This window comes from Temnothorax americanus, unplaced genomic scaffold, assembly GCF_048541705.1.
Source record: "Temnothorax americanus isolate GAGA-0224 unplaced genomic scaffold, ASM4854170v1 Scaffold3, whole genome shotgun sequence".
In the NCBI taxonomy this organism is placed as follows: domain Eukaryota; kingdom Metazoa; phylum Arthropoda; class Insecta; order Hymenoptera; family Formicidae; genus Temnothorax; species Temnothorax americanus.
In genome coordinates, this window is record NW_027509442.1 from 6,353,302 (window position 1) to 6,375,134 (window position 21,833).

General features: G+C 33.5%; 4 protein-coding genes across 6 annotated transcripts; 1 reads left to right on the top strand and 3 right to left on the bottom strand.

The window, feature by feature from the left end:
• Positions 1-1,251: 1,251 nt before the first annotated feature.
• Positions 1,252-5,377, bottom strand: LOC143900221 (putative RNA-binding protein 19). The gene is made up of 11 exons (XM_077411310.1): positions 5,140-5,377; positions 4,818-5,019; positions 4,506-4,720; positions 4,229-4,394; positions 3,654-3,935; positions 2,425-3,566; positions 2,146-2,348; positions 1,961-2,077; positions 1,774-1,879; positions 1,512-1,635; positions 1,252-1,402 (listed from the first exon to the last, which is right to left on the bottom strand). Exons 1-11 carry the CDS (start codon positions 5,173-5,175, stop codon positions 1,320-1,322), a joined length of 2,676 nt encoding a protein of 891 aa, XP_077267436.1. The 5' UTR covers positions 5,176-5,377; the 3' UTR covers positions 1,252-1,319.
• Positions 5,224-7,008, top strand: LOC143900648 (proteasome subunit alpha type-6-like). The gene is made up of 6 exons (XM_077412248.1): positions 5,224-5,247; positions 5,714-5,757; positions 5,932-6,026; positions 6,223-6,306; positions 6,370-6,805; positions 6,904-7,008. Exons 1-6 carry the CDS (start codon positions 5,224-5,226, stop codon positions 6,911-6,913), a joined length of 693 nt encoding a protein of 230 aa, XP_077268374.1. The 3' UTR covers positions 6,914-7,008.
• Positions 7,009-7,097: 89 nt separating this feature from the next.
• Positions 7,098-21,646, bottom strand: Smd2 (small ribonucleoprotein particle protein SmD2). 3 transcript variants are annotated; one of them, XM_077411320.1, is made up of 4 exons: positions 21,509-21,646; positions 8,193-8,421; positions 7,707-7,965; positions 7,098-7,297 (listed from the first exon to the last, which is right to left on the bottom strand). In XM_077411320.1, coding segments are annotated over exons 2-4 (366 nt in total). In that variant the 5' UTR covers positions 8,195-8,421; positions 21,509-21,646; the 3' UTR covers positions 7,098-7,192. The 3 variants fall into 3 exon arrangements, with proteins under 3 accessions (XP_077267446.1, XP_077267448.1, XP_077267445.1); XM_077411322.1 differs by having other exon boundaries at positions 8,193-8,376; positions 21,509-21,625; XM_077411319.1 differs by having other exon boundaries at positions 21,419-21,596.
• LOC143900219 (uncharacterized) lies at positions 9,831-15,977 on the bottom strand. The gene has a single exon (XM_077411303.1). It carries the CDS (start codon positions 15,836-15,838, stop codon positions 12,995-12,997), a length of 2,844 nt encoding a protein of 947 aa, XP_077267429.1. The 5' UTR covers positions 15,839-15,977; the 3' UTR covers positions 9,831-12,994.
• Positions 21,647-21,833: the final 187 nt, after the last annotated feature.

Below are 21,833 nucleotides of genomic sequence, written 5' to 3' on the forward strand. Positions count from 1 at the left end.
CGCGGCCAATATTTTGCAAATAAAGTTCATCAAGTTGACCATATACCATAAAAACACCTTTTTAAAAAAGGTGAAAAGAAGGGCGCCCCAAGTGGTCGTGCCCTATTGCGCATATTATAAATATTCATGCAAAGTGATGTGTGAAATTTGTGTAAATAAAGATCGAGTTTAATTTAAAATGTAAATAGATATACGTGCGAAATAGACTTAAAGTTTGATATTGTGTTATTTTAATAGGCATAATAATAAAGGAATTAAATATCATGGTTCGTGGTAAACATAATTTTTCATGCTCATTAATAAAAGTTCTTTTACAGTAAATATTTTATTATTCTATTAAGTACGATAGAATGATTAAATTATATATATTTATGTGAGAAAGGATTAAATTTTATACAATGTATAAATTCATCCTCACTTGGTACGATGTCTGACATCACTGCTTTTATGGCAAAAATAGATTAAAACAATATCGCGTTATTTATGTGCTCGTATTTTAACCGTTGACCTTCTTACATATTATAACTTTAGCTTCTATAACGAGCAATTAACTTCTGTTTTTAATTTACTTACGACTTGATACGTCAATCTAATACCTGACCCATACCATTCTCTTTGTTCATTAATTTTTGGCAAATGAAAACTGGCTATATTCTCTGCCTTCTTCTTTAGACTTGTATGACTTATTCTTGTTTCCAGGAATGCCAGAACATCGCCAAAGTAAATGAAAAAGCGCTTAGATTGAGAAAATTTTCAAGGGTACTTTTGAGCACCGTTTTGTACATATATTACACCACGCATTCTTATTTAAATTAGGTAATTATTTATAGTATATACTATCTGTACTCTAGTTTTATATATATTTTACGAAATTGATTATTCAGTTAACAGGAAATGATCTCATGATCTAACGCAGTCGAATAACCTAAATACATCGTATTATATCAATCATTGGAAATCACTCCATTGGAAAAGTAAGAAAAGAAAGAGTCACATTTAAACGTGACGCGAAGAGTAATGTCGCGCAATGAAAATATTTTCGACTTCCAACTGACTAACCTGAATATCTGGCCAACGTGAAGAGAAATGAAAATTGATACGGATCGTGTACGGATTATCAGATATTGATTCCAATAATCATTTGATAATATTGCTAATACTAGTATTTATAAAAAAGAAATTTACTAAAGAATTATATTAAGAATGTTGATTAATCCTCTTATGATTTAATGAACGTGTTAGAATTGCGTATTAAGTGTTTGTGAATTATTATTTAAATAATACATATTTACATATATAGTTTGCAAATAATTTATAAATTATACTTCTTGAGCTGAATTTAATTCGAGACCAACACTTTCGGGATCTAACATGGATTTCTTAAATCTTTTCGTCGAACTTTCTGAAAATAAATAAAAAAGAACCTTCAGAATCATGTAATTTTCTATTATATCAATCAATACGAATCAACTTACTTTGTTATAGTATAAGATATAAAAAAAATTAACTACCTTGGTAGAAACGTTTCGCGGTGCGTTTTCTAATTTCCTCAACACCTTCCTCCATCTGAGCCCACTCAAGAACTAATCTTCGGCCGTACAAGTGAGTGCTTTGACACAGTGCTTTAAATGCTTTCTAAGAAAAGAACGCGAATTAAAATTAGTACAAGAATAACTAAATGTAGTTCTCTCATTCTTCGTTTATACATAATTTAACTTTTTACGTTAGATTTATTAATTCGAATTAAATTCTTCAGGTGCTAGAAAATATTACCTTTGCATCTGTCGTAGTATAATACTCGATGAAACCGAATCCTCTGTGCTTCTCAGTACCGACCAGTTTCTTCGGCATTCGTACGGCCTTCAACTCACCATATGACCTGTAAAATTACAATGAATTAATTAACGCATTGCACGTTATTTAAAAGTATTTTGATGAAAAATATATATATGATATGTACTTGAATAATTCCGTCACTTCCTGGACAGTTGCTTGGAAGGGTATGTTTCGTACTAAAATTTTAGTGCCAGTTTGTTCGGTGATCTTGGACTTTTTCCTCGCTGTTTTGACGTCGGACCTAGAAAGTTTTGCGGTTAACAAAAATTCTCGGCTTTTCGACAAGATAGATTAAAGAAATAAACGTACATTAGTGTTCTCTCAGATCGTTTCAATTCCAAGCTCTTCCCATCGAGTACTGACATTTGCAACGTTTTTAACGCACGATCTGCGTCGAGTTTCCTCTTGTATCTTATAAATCCATATCCCATAGACAATTTTTTAGCAGCATTTTCCGGATCCTTTTTAGTCGCTATTGTGACATAATGGAGAGGACCGCATTTACCAAAGTACTGTAAGCGTAAAGTTGTATTATTACAAAGAAAACAACAATGATCGCAATTGCGAATGTAACAGTTTTTAACTTACATCTTTCAACTGTTCTTCCGTAGTTGAGAAATTGATATTTTTTACAAAAAGCGTTGTATCTGGTTCGGGCGGCTCGTCATCTTCCTTTTTACGCGTATTATTCTCATTTTCTTTAGATTCTTTAGGTTCTTTTACCGTTGCTCCATCTTTAACTTCTTCGGAATCTATTGATTTTTTGGTAGTTGCATTATTTTTAGTTGCCTTAGTTTTAGAGGCGGGCGTGGTAAAACTGTTATCTGGCGCCCATTCCAGATACAACGGTAAATGCTTGTATTTCGTATAAGCTAATGCACGGAAAGCCTTGCGTGCTTCGGATGGCTCCAGAAATTCTACCAGCGCTGTTATGCCCGCTGGTGGCATTACGATACGCGCCAGCTCCCCATGTTTGGCAAACATTTCTCGCAGTTCGTTCGGTTTTGTCTGAGCCGGTAAATTCTTCACTAAGATTATGGCGGTCGATCTCTTCTTTGGTGCTTCATTAAAAGCGTCCAAGCGCACGCCGTTTTCCACCAAAAAAGCCTTCGTATCTTCAGCCAGTTGCGTTTCTCCTAATGCCAGTTTGACCGCGGCGCTCATTCCATTTGATCCGTCTTCCAGTAATTTCTCCTTCGTCGTGTTGTAGCGACTCGCGACAGCGTCCGCCACGGCGTTCTGCCCGAGAAACAGTGTATTCCAATTATGTGACGAACCCGCGGTTGCCTTAGTCTGCAGTTCTTTCTTTTGTTTATAAGTTAAATTTTCAGTATCGATATTCTCCAAGGAGGCTTTCGCCTTTCCGGGAAGAATGTGTAACATTCTACCATCTAATACAGAACCGTCCAGTTCGCCGTAAGCTTTGACAGCGTGTTCTGGCATCAGGAACGTTACCGTGCCAAATCCTTTTGGTTTCCTAGTGATTTTATCCACGGGTAAATCCACTTCCGACAGAGGACCATACTTCTCAAACAGTTTCCTGATGTCATCCTCCGTGGTTGTATACGTCAGATTTCTGATAAACATTCTTCCGGATTCTGCTATACTCTCTTCGTCTTTCAAAGCCTCCTCTTGTTTCTTCCATTTAATATTGGTCTTATTAGACGAGTCCTTGTTGGATTCAACTGCTTCTTTTTGTTCGTATTTGGATACAAATATTTGTTTCCCATCTACATAGATAAAGAATATACTTGAAAATATATGTAAAATATTGTATGTACATTGCACTTTATATTACATTCAATAATTGTTTTTACCTAGAAAACTCTTATTTTTCAGAAGAGCCTTCTTCATGGCTTGCTCCGTTTTGAACCCCACATAAGCTATACCTTTAATTTTGGGTGGAATTCGTATAGATTTCGGTTTGATTGGACGGAAAAACTGTTTAATGTGTTTTTTCATGTGTTTGTATGCAAGTCCTCGCATTTTTACAGTATAGAATGTTAATGGACCATACTTTGGCACGTCTTTTGTCAATTTTATTCCACTCTGACGTAGCCAGTTAGGTTCGTCTTTTCCACTTGAGTGTGTTACTTTTTCTAAAATAGTATACATATTTTCTTAAGTTATTTTCTTACTTCACAGGAAATACAAATTGCAATATTCAAGATAAAGTTTATTTTTTTGAAAATAGTACAACATTAATCAGAAGTCTTGGCACATAAATTCTTTTATTAAATAATTTAATTAAAATAGATTTAAATCAATTTTATATGAGAAATTTTAAGTAAAAAAATATTATTTTATTGCAAAAAAATGTAAATAAAGCCAAAGTTGCTTAGTAATTATAAAAAAAAATAAAAATTAACAAGAAAATCTTTTTTTTCCTCACCTGTATTTTTTTTAGATTTATCATCATCCTCGTCTTCGGACTCGTCATCAAATTCCTCGGTAGCTTCTTCTTTAACTGGCACATCAATATCGTTTTTCCAGACTGCTTTTGCATCCTTACCGGTATGTGTTTCAAGAAACTCCATAAATAAAGGATCATCCTTGTGCTAAATCCAACATAATCGAAGACAATATAATAAGCAATTTTCTCTCAACTGACAGAAAAAATACAAGTTGAAATCTATTAATTTAAAAAATTAGAAAAGAATTGTACATACCTTTTCGAGTGCTTTCTTAACTTCATCGCTGTCCTTTTTGTCTGCCTTTTTCTTTTTCTTCTTTACGACACTTTTGTTCTTAGTTTCCCCTGTATCGTTCTTTCCCGCCGAATCTATCGGTTTCGCTTTTGACTTAGCGTCAGACGTTTCATTAGCTTTGTTGTAAGAACTGTCATTTGCATATTTGCTCCACGATCTTGGCTTTGAAGGGTCACCTAAAATATCATACACGCAAAATCACGTTCACATATCATTTTATAAAATTGTTAGATTACTGTAACACAATTATTTATAGCTGTACGCTGTACGTACCTAAATTTGCACAGTGCTCAACGGATATTACACAAGTATCGATGCACGTTTGATCAAAGTAGGTTTGCGCCAATTTCGCCTGTTCCTCTGTTTTGTAACCAATAAATGCAAATCGTCGAAACTTGCCATCTTTGTACTTCAATTGTACATCGGTCACAATACCCTTTTGACTGAATAATTCTTTCAATTTGGTATCCGTGACCTGTGCAAAATAAAATACAGACATATAAATATAAATATATATATATATATATATATATATATATATATATATTACATATTATATTAAATAAAAAGATATCAGATGATTTCATCTACGTACACCTTTCGGCAAATTTTTCACTATCAAACGGGACATTCCGTCTTATCGATGATTTCCTATGTCTAGAAATGAATCTTCTCGCCTATGCCCGAGACGAGAATAAAAATTGTATGTCCAGACACATATGCAATTTTAAATTGTTGCACGAGAAGATCGAAGTTATATCCACGAGCGCACGTGGAAACAGGTTATGTTTTTTCGAACACGTGGGCGCGTCTTTGTTGTGATTGGTGGAAGACGTCTAAAGGGAAAGATTTAAATATACTGTTAGAAATTCTACAATGAGCAATTTTGCCGATTTCAATTAATTATACGGATTAAATCAATCGTAATTGGAATTAACCCCCAATAATAGTACCTTGTCGGTAATATAGATTTTTAGTGCCGAACTTTCTGCACCGGTGCAGAAAGTTCAACTGCAAAGAACAGACCTATATGATTTGACGTTTTCATCGGAGTTTTCAGGTTTTCACCTCGGTCGGGGTCGGGAAGCCGAAAGCCGAAAGCGTAATCGGCGATTTGCGATTTCTGTATTAGCAAACATGGCGCGCGGGAGTAGTGCTGGTTTTGACAGGCATATCACGATCTTTTCGCCGGAAGGCCGGCTTTACCAAGTAGGTAAGGATCAGAAAGTATATCTCTAAGCACGACACGAACAATTATCGTATTATCGGCGTTCTCGCGCTGGTCTGAATGGTGTGGATCGCCTAACCTACAATGTGTACGCCGATGACTCGGCGTGATCCGCATTTTGAAACTTGTTAACGCGTCTCTCTCTCGTATTTCACGCAGAATACGCCTTCAAAGCCATCAATCAAGGTGGCCTGACGTCCGTAGCCGTCAAAGGGGACGGGACGGTCGTTTTCGCGACACAGAAGAAAGTGCCCGTAAGTTAACCTCCTAAGGATCTTTTCACCTGAAACTCTGATCGGAAACTGGCTCAATTTAGCGTTTTTCACTTTTTCGCGTATCTCGTCGACTTAAATTTTTGTTGGAAATGATCGCCCGATACTTGGAAATACATGGTTCAGATAACATTCATATTTATGTAGCGTCAAAGCGATACATTGTCTTCCTTTACAGGACAAGTTGCTCGATGCCGCCAGTGTCACCCATGTATTTCAGCTGACCGAGTACGTCGGTTGCGTCATGACTGGTATGATATAGGTGAGTCCGGGTAACTTTTGGCTGTGTCGAATCCTGCGCTATTTTTCAACTTCTATTCCACAGCCAACAGCAAGTCCCAAGTGCAACGCGCGCGATACGAAGCGGCTCATTTCAAGTACAAGTACGGCTACGAGATACCTGTGGACGCTCTGTGCCAGCGTATCGCCGACATTAGTCAAGTTTACACGCAGAATGCAGAGATGCGACCCCTCGGGTGTTCCATGATGCTCATCGCTTACGACAAAGAGAAAGGTCCGTGCATCTACAAGGCCGATCCGGCGGGATATTTCTGCGGTTATAGAGCCATATCCGTCGGGGCGAAGCAAACGGAAGCTAATTCCTATCTCGAGAAGAAATTGAAGAAGAAACAGAATTACGATTACGACGAGACTATACAACTAGCCATTAAGTACTTGTCTGTCTACAGTTTTGTGTCTGTAGATTTTAAACCAACGGAAATTGAAGTGGGAGTTGTATCAAAGGACAATCCCAAATTTCGGTAATTGGTATAATTTTGATTTTAATATTTCATATGCGGATGTCTAACTCTTATTTCCTCTGTCATGCTTTTCTTTATTAATAATTTTTCTGTTACAGCATATACTGACCGAGCAAGATATTGATAAACATTTAACCGCAATCGCCGAAAAGGATTGATAATATTGTAACACAATTCATAAGAAATAAACATGTCCTGCTTAATACATTTTTTTTTACTTGATATATTTAACGGATTATGTATAAGATTAGGAATTTGTGCAGAATAAAATTCATCGCGTTGATAAACGCTGTTGCGTACATATCAAAAAGTTTTTATTTCCTTTATTATAGCATTAGCCTTAGTAATATTAAAGTCATAAAAATTAAAGTTATCCTTAATTTATTATTACTTTCCCGCCGCAGTTGCCAGTGGATTCCTCAAAACCAGAATGACGGAATTGCCACGTAGAAACATCTTTAGAATAAATCTGTCTTTGTTTACCGGTTTCGCCTGTTTGTAGATATCCCGGTTAGTATAATATAAAAATTATATATATATATATATATATAATATATATAAAAGATACACTTATATTTAATTTTTAATTAATTTTTTGTCAGACTTTTTTTTACAAGAAATGGGATATCTTTAATATATCAGAATATTTATTACTTCTTGAAGCATCAACGTCTGTTAATCATATTCTCTTCTTTCTAAATTCAAAACTTAATCGGCATGGGCTAATAATTTTTAAACATTAAAAACATAACTGCATATACAGCATAGGTATCAAATAATTGTCACTATCCAAAGTTTAAAATAAAATTATAGTAAATTTAAATTAATACCTTTCGGATTAGTCAATGACAAAATTAGATTTGAATAATTTACTAGAAGTACACGTGATTGTTGTACATACCTTTTTCTTGCCTTTCCCTGTGCCCGGTAATTCCGTCCACGTTTCCTTTACATTTTCCAAAACCATGTTGCAATATAGTCTGTCAAAGGCCTTTACTCGTCCCAATAGCTTTTTGTTGTTTCTGCAATTTATTAACACTTGGGTATTATTCTTAACAGATTGCGTCAGAACTGAAAGAGGCCCGGTGTTAAATTCTTCTTCCTCTCTCTTCGCCAATTCCTCTGGCGTCATCTCGGATTTTGGTTTTGTCAGAGAAGACCTGATACCAAATAAAAAGAGATTAGTAATATATATATATGATACCGAAAATTCTTTGTCAACTTTTTACATGTCGTAGATAAGTGCTAACGCAAACAAATATATAAGTTCGTGATTACGCGTAATGTAATTAAGGTTATGTCTATAAATCATGATAAATTAACGTTAAATATCAGAATTTGAATAAAATTGTACAACATGTATATACAAAACAAGTTCTTAACTTACATGTTATGACGTTTCTGTTAAACAATATCGATTATTATCAATTCTTTCGCGATTGAAAGCTCCAGGCTCCAGGACGCTCCACGCTCCTTAAATTATTTTCCAATGTTTTCCAACGCAACGCAACGATTGTAGTGCTACCGTGCGACCACCTTAGGTACTACGTAGCCACGTTCATTTTCCGACACTGCCGATAAAACATCATTTTAGTGCGCGTCCGTGCTACATATATCTGCAAATGTATACATACATAATATAAATTTATTGCATTTTATATAAACATATGATATAAATGTAATATCTCATAAAAATGTAACATCATAATAAATGTGCAGAATATCTCATAATAATAAATATGTATAATGTAAATATCTCCAATTCAAATTTTTTGTATTTTATAATTCTGTACCTATATACTTTTTCTATTTTTTACGTCAAATAAATTGAAAAATTATAAATTGTAATATTATACATTGTTATATATTGTACATTGTGTACGACGAGAAAAGAAATAAATAAAAAAGCACGTATCCCAAGAAAAGAGGTTCGCCAATAAAAGTTGGCGCCGGGCGTGGTGGAGGGCTAGAATTAAGTAAAATTAAATTGTGCATTATCAGATGAAACCGCGCAATTTGCAGATGTAGCACCAAAATGATGTTTTATGTCGGCAGTGTCGCGAAAAATGAACGTATTATTTTTGAAAACGGATATATATACTGGCGATAATGTATGTACAGAAGCTTTCGACGGTCCCACGAACAAGATCGGGATGGCCTGTCTCAGGCTTCTTTTCTGGGCAAGGGGATTAAAGCCGCAGGGTGATTATGATCACGTGGTGCACACATTATATCTGTTTGTGTTTAAATTAAAAATGTTATCACATCAACAGATGTAAAGTAAAAAAGACACATTTATATATATTTTATGTTAGAATGTAGAAATATATTAAAAATCGATAAATTACACTCCGATAAACAAATATATGTATATTTACAAATGCAAGTATAATTCTTTGAGTAGTAATATTAATTTGATAATATTTTTTACTTTATAGAAATAAACAATAATTACAAATAAATTAAATTTCTTATACTATCACTTACAAAATAATACTCTTATAATAGTAAAGTGTGTATATATATAGGTACATGCATAAAATTATAGTTAACATATTTATAGTTAACTATATAATTTACATGCATATTTGTAATTATATATAATTATATAATTATCTAATATATAATACATAAATATAGTTAACAATAAACTGCGCATTAGCATGTAAGAGTTAATAAATTTTTACTTGCGTTATAGAATGTTATTTTTTCTTATTACGTTTTCTTGTTCTTGGGAATCTCAGTTGATAAATTTTAATGTATAAAATACACGAAATCCTAATATAAAATTTAATTAATATTAAATAAATTAAATCTAAATTAAATCTAAATTAAATACATATACTGCTTCTCAGAAAATTAGAACGTGCAAGAAAATTCTATTTTTGAAAGAATGATTGTAACATTTTGCATTGGGTTGGTTAATAATAAGAAAACTTTCAAAAAGTTTGTATGCTCTACTTCCGCATCATCTTTTTTCTTTAACATAAATTATAATTTTTTTGTACCTTTTTTTTAGCTTACTTTAGTTTCTTTCAAATGCGACTTTTTCTTAGTAACGCTGTTAATAATGTTAACATTTGAACGTTTATTATATTTTTCTTTCTTCTTATATTGATGTGATTAATGTATTTTGCAATTATAACATTTTATAAGTAGCAAAACCTATTTCTATAAAATGTATGTAGAAAAATAATGTATATATATTATATATAAACGTACTTGAAGAATAGCAAATTATTAATTTATTACTCGACTATAAGTGCGGCCCATATATGTACAAAAGTATGCACTATAATACGTTTCGGCTCAAGGTTCGAGCTCTTTTCAAGTGCGTCTAAAACGGGATACAGCACTTGAAAAGGGCTCGAACCTTGAGCCGAAACGTAGTGCATACTTTGTACATATGGGCCGGTTAGTCGAGTAATAAATTATTTGCTGTTTAATCACTGGCGGACGAAGTTATATTTTCTATATATATGTGAAGAATTATTTATTTCCTTATCTAGTAATTAGTCTTCCAAGAAAATTTGTAACAAATATTATGATTTCCTTGGAAGAAAAATATATATAAAAAAAAATATATATATATATATATATAATATATAATAAAAATATATTTTTATTTGTTGATGCTTCTGTATGTATTATATTATTTAGTAAATCTACTATAATATTAATATAATATTATTATGAAATAATGAAAATAATAACTATAAAAATTTAAGAATATTTAATATACAGGGTGTTCAAAAAAGTACCAAATTTTAAGAGCATGTAGTATTCGTCAAAACAAACTAAAAAGTAGTTTCTCCTGAACGACCTTGCGCACGAGACAGTTCTGGCACGTACTGTGCAATGCCAGGCAAGTAAAATTGTTCTGCAATTCGCGCAATTGTTTTGGCTATTTCGAGATATCCATAAATATCTAGCTGTAAGTGCATGGTAGCGGTTCGAGATCATGGTCTGTTGTTCCTTGGGGATGCACTCTTTCCACTATCCCTTCGCCGGCTTTCTTCAAAGTCGAAGTTGTGTAGATGCTTGAACAATCAGTCGGCTTTTATCCTGATGTCCGCGGCGGTACTTCCTGGGATGCAGTCTTCGCGGAGCGTTACATATTGGTATCGTGACCACTTTATAGTTTGGCGTAGGTCCCAGGTTAACGTAACAGGCCATCTTGTTGAGAGTGCCCTTCCGGTATTTCAATTCGAAATCGTATTGTTGGAGTTTGAAGGACCAGCGCCCCAACCATCCGGTCAGGGACTCTAACATTTGGAGCATAAGGATTGATTATCGGATGATAATAATGAGATGGTATCCTTCTAGATAGCCACGCATTCGCTTATTTATGTTCTAGACAGCCAGATACTCCAGTCCAGATAATTACGTTCAGCCTTATTGAGCGTGCGGCTTGCGTACGCGATCATCCGCCCTCCTTCCGGGATGTACTGCGTTTAGGACGCCCCACAAATCCTGTTGGGCATCTGTTATTTGTAGAATAAACTGCCGCGTGAAGTCGGGACACATTTGTTCGGTAATTTCCTTGGCCTGTTTACGTACAAGTGCGATAAGCAGGGCGGTAATGATGGCGAATCTTTCAATAAATCATCAAGATATCACTCACAGGAACTGTCGTATTTGCCATACGTCTTATAAAACGGACCAGTTGGTGATGGCACTAGTCTTCTCAGGTCGGTCCGGATGCTCGCAGTAAATGATAGTTAATTCAATTGATGTGCAAAAGTGGCACTTGTTGGAATTGAGTCGAAAGCGCCCTTTTCGGAGACAGTGGAATACATCTTGTAACACGCAGAGGTGTTCGTCGAAGTTCCGGCTGTAAACGATGATATCGTCTAGGCAGGCAAACACATTGAGTTCCAGCTCTGGTGTCCAATAGTTAAAACGTTACGAGGACAAAGTGCAGTCCGAACGACCCGTGAATGAACATGACCCTGAATTGCATCAATAAGTCTTTGCCTGAGCACGACGAATGTGGTTATCTTTCTGGTTTTCGGAGATAGAGAGGCACTTTTACCAATATCCATTTTTTAGGTCCAGCATTGAAAGATTCCAAGCTCCCCACAAGTTTTATCGAGTGTCGCAAAGATTCGAAACGAGGCATGAGTCACTTCATTGATATGTCGGAAGTCGATAAAAAATCGGGACTTCCTATCCTTCTTCCCATCCCAACGATAACTACTTGCATTGACTTTACACAATAATTACTGCTTTATTAAGCATTATAGAAAAAAATTACTCAAAACTTTTCGACTTAATTTTTGATAATAAAAATTGCTGTGCACATATAGTGAGCGCAAATTAAGTGACACCCTGTATATTTTATTATGAGTAAAAATTTCAAACATGTTACTTGCATTTGCACGACATTGTTACAAAAAGTACAAAAATTAAAGTTTATAATAAATCATAATATAATAATTATTATCTAAGATAAAAGTACCAATACTCGCCGGAAACTTAAGAGTAGGTAAATGTACCAATACCTGGACACGTACCATGTCTGGATATTAAAAAAAAAATATATATATATATTTATGGAAATAACCGTTTGGATATTATAACTAAAGTTTCAAACTACAAGAGAAAATATTTTTATCTCTGATTTTAATTCGCGTTTTACTTATAAATAATAAAGTCTAGATATAAATACATGTCTGGGTATTTTTACCTTATAGACTACTTGATCATTAATATGCATCAAAATACGAGACAAATTATTTTTTTCCAAGATAAACAAGCTGATCCGCATTACACGATATGTTCCACATTACTCCAAAATCTACCCTCGAAAAAACTGATATAATATTAAACTTATTACTATAAATAAACGAAATTTTATAGGATACCTTAAGGTATTATTATGATAATCATTATAAACATTTAACATTACAACCTAATAAAAACTAAGTTCGGATATCTTAAAAAGTGTAATACATATAGCCTTTCTGACCTTTCTCATATATATAACAGTCAAAACAATTGAAAAAATTAAAGTAGAATCTATAGCATGACGAAAAGACAGAAATATTTTGCTAATTCTACGCTTCATAGCAAACCACTGAACTCAATTTCGTAAAAATCATTAATTTAAGTTACGTAATATTTTAACAGCATTACAGTTTTAAACTTTTACACTTTTCTCTACATAATATTGACAATTATCAATTCTTATCTAGCTTTTTTAACAATTAGCATTTCTAATAATTTACTCGCAACATTCTTGTGTCTATTAAATATAGCAACTTGTAATAACGTATTTCCTTGATTATTACGAGCATTTGTTACAATTACGAACTCATCAGATTTTATCGCTTTCAATTTGCTGATCATTTCAAGGTTACCATTTTTTGCATCTCTAAACATTTCTTCAACTAGCTTCAGTAAGTCATTAACACTTTGGTCCTTAGAAAGATCGAGAGGTGTTTTGCCCTCATTATTCTTAATGTTATAAATTGCACCTCGCTCCAATAAGGACTTCGTAATATTCAAAAAACCATTCTTGGCTGCGACGTGAAGCGATGTAGCACCGCTAGCAGCGGTTTTAGCATTGATAAAATCGTTTAATTTATCATGACTTACATGTTGTAATAAAACTTCAACAATTTCTCTGTAACCTTTAGAAGTAGCAGTGTGTAACGGTGTATTACCTTTATTAGTAACTTGAGTAACATCAGCTCCGTTTTCTAGTAAGATGTTCACCACACTTTCCTGTCCACCGCTAACAGCGTAATGTAACGGTGTTCTTCCATCAATGTCTTTCTCATTGGCATCAGCTCCATCTTTTAATAGGCGCTGAACAGCTTGTATATCACCATTACTAGCAGCAATGTTAATGTCTTTCTGCAGATACTGTAGAATTTCTGACGGTTCGTTGCCTTTAAACTTAAATATAGAATTAATAACATCTATCTTCTTTAAAATGTTCAAAAAAATGGGATGACTTGATCCAAAAACAGTTTTAATTTGATAAAAACATTCTCTGTAGGCTCTAAGTGCACCAATCCATTTATGTTGATCAAACAATACATTTGCAATGCTGTGTTGAGTATTCAAGGTTTCGGGATGATTTGCTCCCAAAGCACTTTTCTGGATATTTAAAACCTCTTGATAAGATTTTAAAGCTTCATGATATTTTTTTTGACAAATATGTATTCCAGCAATGCTATGCAACGTTCTCAAAGTAGTTAAATGATTAATACCCAAAACCGCTTTCTTCCTCTCGAAAACTTCTTTATAAATTTTCAGTGCCTCCTCATACTTACCCTGGTTAGACAGTACCATCGCTATATTATTTTGAGCATACACAACTGCTTTGTTATTTGCACCTAATATTTCTTTTCTTTTTTCAAAAACTGTTCTATTGATATTTAACGCTTCTTCGTATTTTCCTTGTCTATCTAATACTAGTGCCATGTGAAAGTAAGACTCTAAAGTATCTAAATCATTTGGCCCTAGTATTTCCTCTTGCTTCTTACAAACTTCTTTATAAATATTAAAAGCTTCTTCATCCTTTCCCTGTCTATGCAGCACTAAAGCAATTGTATTTCTTGTACGTAAAGTATTCTTATCATTCAAACCCAGCATTTCTCTCTGTTTGTGAAAAATGTCTTCAAATGTATTTAAAGCTTCTTGGTAGGCTCCTTGTGCGTATAATACTTTAGCTATGTACGTCTGAATATCTAAAGTGCCAGGATTATCTGACCCTAGTATTTCTTTTCTTTTTTCAAATGCGCTTTTGAAGAAACTTAAAGCTTTTTGATAATCGCCTTGATTAAAAAGCACTAAACCTAAATTAAAACGAACGGATACATCACCTTGTGATACCTCTTTTAACTGTTCGATTTTTGAAAAGTTACTGTGCATTGCAGCAATTATTAACGTTTTCTTTTCTCTATCATAAGCATTCATTATTGCTTTTATTGTATCAACATCCTCTATTTTGTTAAGATCATTAACAACTTGAGAATTATCGTCTTTAATATTTTTAAATGAGTCACTCAGTAATTTAAATAAGCTAGTTATACTTTTATCTACAATAAAATCTGATGGCGTTTTACCATCATCTGAAACAGCATTATATACTGCACCATTAGACAATAAGAGCTTTACAACTTTTAAATGAGAGAACTTAGCAGCATAATGTAGAGGAGTAAATCCCTTGTTACCAACTGCATTAGGATCAGCTTTATTTTGTAATAGAATATTGACAATTATGTCATAGCCTTTCCACGCAGCATAATGTAATAATGTTCCCTTAGCATTTTTGGCGTTAACGACCGCACCTGCTTTAATGTAATTCTCAATTTCTGAAGAATCATTATGTTTTACAGCCGAAAACAAATTCTCAGTTAGTGTTAATACATTAATAACGTTTTCGTCATCAGACATTTCTAACGGTCTTCTAGAAAAATTGTCCTTAGCGTTATACACTGCGCCATTTTTCAATAAAACTTCAATAAAATCTTTATAACCGAATTGAGCTGCAAAATGCATAGGAGTTAAGCCATTAACATCTTTAGCATTAACATCAGCGCCTTGTGTTATCAAATACCTTGCAACTTCTAAATTACCTTTTATTGCAGCATAATGTAGTAATGTCTGATTACATGCACCACGATCATTAATAATTAACCCTTTACTAAGAAAAAACTCTACAGTGCCTTTGTAACCTTCTCTAGCTGCAATATGTATAGGTTTTGAGCCAGAGGCATTTTTAGCATTAACATCAGATCCCTTATCTACTAGACATTTTACCATCCCTAAATTATTTTGTTGTGAAGCAATATGCAGTATCGTCCAATCATCATTACCTTTTGCATTCATATCTATTTTTTCATACTGCAGTAACATTTTAACGACTTGTAAATGACCACGTGCCACTGCTAATTCCACAGGTTTTCTATTCTTATTATCATTAATATTAATATTTGCTTTATTATCTAGTAAAACTTTTACAACATTATCATGACCATTTGCTGCGCTGCCAGATGTAATGGTGTACCTTCGTAACATTTAATATTAACGTTAGCTCCACTTGCTATTAAGATTTCAACAACTTCCTCATAACCTTCCTGTGCTGCACAACATAACGGTGTTAGATTATTAGAAATTATGGCATCAACATCAACTCCTCTTGCTATCAAAGCATTCACTACATCCGTATGACCTCTACCAGCAGCCAAATGTAATAGATGAGCAATTTCAGGATCTTTCATATTAACATAAACTTTATTTTCTAGCAAAATTTCTACAATATCACTGCATCCAGCAAGAACTGCTAGTGACAAAAGTCTAATGCCCTGCTCTGCATCAACATTAACTCCATTCGCTATAAGTACTTCAACAATTTCCTTGTGATTATGTCTTATGGCAGAAACCAATGGTGTCACGTCGTTGTTCTTAACATTAACATCAGCTCCATTTGCTATCAAAATCTCAATAATTTCTTTATTTCCTACTTTCACGGCTGCACATAATGGTGTGATGTCTACCAAATCTCCTGCATCGACTTGAGCTTTATTTTTTATTAAGAGGTTAACAACATCTTTGTGACCTTCTACAACAGCTGCATGTAACGGTGTAATACCATTTTTATTTTTAGTATTGACTTCAGCTTTATTTTTTATTAAAGAAACAATAGCATTTTCATGACCATTTAGAGCAGCAAAATGTAATGGTGTACTACCATCATAAGTTATAGCTTCTATCTCAGCTTTATTTTTTATTAGAAGATCAATTATATCTTCGTGACCTTTCAGGGCAGCTGCATGTAACGGTGTTAAATTATTATCAGTTTTGGCATTAATTTCTGCTCCATTTCTTATTAAAAATTCAGCAACTTTTTCATGACCACTTTCTGCTGCATAGTATAATGGCGTAGCGTTATATCGATCTGTAGCACGAATGTCAACGCTATGTTCAAGTAGAACAACAACTATTCCTAGATGACCATTCTGGGCAGCAAGATGCAATGGAGTCCTACCTGTAAAAGTGGCAATATTAGCATTGGCTTTATTTTTCAGTAGAGCCTTAACAATTCCCTTGTGCCCATCTTTTGCTGCATAGTGCAAAGGTGTATTATTACCGGCTTTGTCAACAGCATTAACATTAGCTCCATGCTTCAATAGAATAATAGCAATCTTCTCATGACCGTTTTCTACTGCACAGTGTAATGGTGTAAGACCATTTATAACTCTAGCGTTAACATCAGCTCCGTTTAAGATTAAAGCACTTACTACTTCCAAATGTTTGGTTGCTGCTGCATGTAACGGTGTCCAATCTTCATCATTTCTAGCATTAACATCAGCCTTATTTTGAAGCAAGAAATTAACTAGCTCGAGATGACCTCTCTCTGCAGCTGCGTGCAACAGAGTAAAGCCACCCTTAATTTCATTAATATCAATAACGTTTACATCTTTTTTCAATAAAATCTTAGCAACATCAATATGATTATTTATTATTGCATAGTGTAAAGATGAAAAACCACATTTATCTTGGACAATAGTATTAGCTTCATTTTTTAATAAAACTTTAACAGTATCCTTGTGACCATTTTGAGCAGCAACATGTAGTGGAGTTTTGCCACTCTTATCTAGCTCATCAACATATAAACCTGCTTCTTTTATAAGTAATTCTACAATGTTTTTCCTTCCATGCTCAGCAGCAACATGCAATGGACTTCGACCATTAATATCTTTCACATTAACGCTTAAATTTTGATGAAGAATAAATTTTATAACTTCTAGACTTGGTCCCTTAGCAGCAAAATGTAACATGGTCCATGAATTAACATCTCTAGCATTAATATCTGCTCCTTTTTTTAAACAATCCTTTAAGTTTTCTAGATTTCCTTCTTTCAAAGCAGCAAGCATTTTTTCCTGATTAATAATGATATTTAAGTCTTGATCGTATTTCTCTCTCACCTTGAAAGAATTGTCGCTTACTAACTTGCCAATTTTCTTCTTGCTTTCTATTATATTTTCTTCGGTAAGTTTTATAGCGTTCAAAATAACTGCTATTGAAGGATTAGACAACAGTACACTAACTAAGACATTATCATGTGCTAAATGATTCCGTAAACATTTTCCAATTAATAAAGGAGCGTTATCGTCTAAAAATAGTAGATTATTTGCCAAGTTATGTTTTGAGCTATCTAAAATTGACATTATATCCAGAACAAGCATTTCTACTACTGCTTGTAATTTTTTATCACTCTTGTTATAGAAAGGTAATTTTTCAATTAATTGGCAATTTAATGCGTTATTGCTTAAAATACTTTTCAGTTCAAACAGCTTCAAGGTAAGCTGGTCATTATATTCTTCTTGTGTTATATTATGAGTTTTCTTTTGTTTTTCTGTTACATTCAACTTTTCTTTTAATTTCCTAATCCATTTGATGTCACTTGTTCCAAATTCAGGAATATAAAAAAGAATTTCCCAAATTATTGCGTTTAATTTACCAAGATTGTCATGTTGTATTCTTGACCCAATAATTTTTATGACATATTCAGCAATTTTCTTAAGGCTATAAGGCTCTATTTTTAAAGTCATATTCTTTAATGTTCTGTTTGCAATAAATTTCATTTCTCTAATAAAGTTGCAGTCAATCTTAATGTTATTAATAAGCCTAATTAAACCGTGCAATGATGCAAATCCTTTAATATAATCAGTTCTGATATTTTCTGATTGAGTTTCCGTACACTTGATTATGTTATTAATTTTTTTAAATAGCTCCTTATCGTAACTGGTCTTGTCAGTTATATTATCGCTTAATTCATTAATGAGTTTTTCAAGCTTCTCGTGTTCCAGCATTTTAAAATTTTCCGGTATTATTTTATCCAATTTAACATTGCTAAATATTTCAGCAATTTCTTTTATTACATCTACGCTTTCACTATTAGCAATTCTTTTTAGCAGTATTCTGATTGTTTTAATTTTGTTATTGTAGAGAATATCAGTAATTACATTATCGATTCTTTTAGTATCCTTTTGAACGCCAATAAAAAAACTAACATCTGTATTTTCCTCAATTTCTGTTCTCTTAGAAAGTGAATAAGCATGTGATAATGAATTACGTAAATCTATAATTATTTCTCTTGTGTTTTTTGGTAACGATAATAGCAAAAGCTCACTTGTAGTATTAGATAACTTGGGTGATTCTAATGTGTTTTTTAAATGCTCACCGATAACCTGTAAAACCCTTGTAATAATTAACTGTCCTTCTCTTTCCTTAGGATCAGCCGACAACGCCAACTTTATATAATCACTTATTTTCATTAAAGAATGAATATCCCTAATTTGTTGATAATCGTCATACAACTCTTCAAATTGAGGATAATTGCTAATAATCTCGGCAACAACCATCTCGCGCTTTGACTTTGGAAAATCAGCGAGTTTATTTACACCTTTTAAAATATATTTTTCGTCTTCAAGTATGTTTGCAAAATTTTCCAAGTGATTTAGTATTTTGCTTTTATTCAGTGTAGCATTATAGAATAGATTAATTTCTTCTTGTTTTGTGTGAGAGGAAACAAAACTGACTAAACAAAACTCCATTTCTTCCCAAGGTAATCTATTATAGGTTGATTTCAACTGCCGTTTTAATATATGAATATTTTGTGCGATAGATTTTGCTACAAATAAAGTCCTTTTATCTACTTGTTCCGTGTTTGAGTAATGTGTCTTTAACAAGTTAATGTTTTGAAGTATTAATTCAATCCGTCCTCTGATATTATTAAGACAATTATTCATATTTTGATTTTTTCGTGAAATATTAGAGAAGAAACGAAGGTTTACTAACTTATTTTCAACAAAAATTTCTATTTCGTCCGATAATAGTACGTTTTTTAACTTCAATTCTTCATAAGCTCTTGAAAGGATTTCATCCAGTTCTCCTAAATGAACGGCAAAATAATTACCTGGCCATTTACTAATGAGTGTATCAAGAAGCTCAACATTGCATGAACGTATAGCATAATAAAATGCATTATGGCACGTTTCATCTTCATCATTTGGCAATATAGTATTTCTTCCAATAACAACAGACAGATTATTTAGAATTCTACTATCACTATCAAATAGATACTCTAAAATTTTTACTTTATTATGTTTACAAGCTAAGATAACTAAATTAGTGCTTTTAACAGGGTTATTAGCATTATCATAATAATCTCTTAAAGTTATTTGATTTTCTGCATTACTTATGTTGTCAATTAAATTACTTAATTTTTTTAAACTATCAATATTATTCTCTGATATTGCCTTTTCAAGTTGAGTTAGAACTTGGAGATAATGTTCTCTCGATTGTTTCGTCATATTTTTTGAATTCTCTTATAAATTCCTCCTTAAATTTAGAAGTAGATGATGAAAGTTTTGGCTGGTAAAAATTAGTATGTTTTTTGTATGCGTCCCCCTTTCTATATGAACCTCTCTAACAATATAAGATACAGTTATTCCAGCAGTAGAATAAAAAATTTATTTAATATTGCAAGAACAAAGAAACATCTTCGAATATGTCTGAATAAGCTAAAAACATGCTAACAGCATTTTTAGGTGATTACTGGAAGTGATACAGAGAAGGATGAACCACACACACCTAGACATAAAAGTATAATAGGATTGCCAGTAATGTTCTATTGACCTGCAATGTGCTGAGAAATATAATATAAAAATCGGAGATATAAAATTTATTTATTTTTTTAGAACGCAAATTTTAGTTAAATTATTTAAGTTCGTGTTTTTTTAAGCTAAAATTATGACCGAACAAACGCTGTAAATAATGAATATTAATTATAAATAATAAATAATCGTTTTTGTTGCTCTTGATTTCATTGCCAAAAAGGATCCCTCTGATTGATAATCTTTTCTTCCTTTGTTACAGGAATACGTTCCGGATCGACTGCTCGCTCCACCAGGATACATTTAATCCCGTACGAATATCGAATTGTTCTCAGTGACAGCTAGGTAAGTATTCCACACAGTAGATAGTTATTCCACACAATAGAGAACTGTTATCAATTCATTTTCAGGTATCAACGACACCCGGAATACCAGTGCGGCGGTGCGAAAGAAAGAGAAGTTCGAACGACTTGTACGCTGTCTTAAAAAAGTACCTATTATGAGTTATTTCTCACTCGCTCGTCCAGTTGAATGTGCGCCGACCACACTCGCACACGCACGCTCAAACGTTTTTGAGTAACTTTCGATAATTGCAACGTACACTCGTAATTAATTCGATGCAAGTCGGTAATGATGGTTACACATTGTAAAAAATCTCACAACTCTGTATTAAGTTTTTTTCCCGACACAAGTGACCTTCATTTATTCTTAATCACAATCCCCACTTCGCGTTCTTGTAGTGACTCATACGCATGACGCGTCTACGGATTACGTGCCTGGACGTTAAAAAAACCGCTTCGCGATGTATGTTCGCTACGACGTTCTCCCGGCAAAAGATCTATATTGAATTTTATTAGGAAGTAAATTCGAATTTCAATTAACGTATTAAGACGTAATAACGTCACTCATCGGGTTTCAGTGTTTGGCGCCGTCGCAGGGCACTGTCTTTATAATCTTTATCGACAAGATGACTTACGTCCGCTGGCTGTGACAGCTCCCGGACAAACAACTTTTATTGTTTAATTGGTTATTCACAATTACTTTTACACCTTACTAACTCACGTACGTAATATACGCGCGGTTGCGGGTAAAGTGCCCGAAGCCCGAATAGTTATACGAACGTCTCACTGCTCGTCGCTCGTCCGCACGCTACGACGTTGTACCAGCAAGTGATAAGGATTTCGCGATCACGTCGAAGCAAAGACCACATCTGTTATACGCTTGATATACTTCGGCAAGCTTTGAGAGATGGAGAAAGCATAAGCATGATTTGTTATCTCCTTCTCTCCCGAGCTGTGCGATTTCGAATCTCGAGAATCTCGAGTTTCAAATTAATTTGCAATTTATTAATTCCCTTCCTAGCAGATTTTAATATATTTACAAGTATGCTG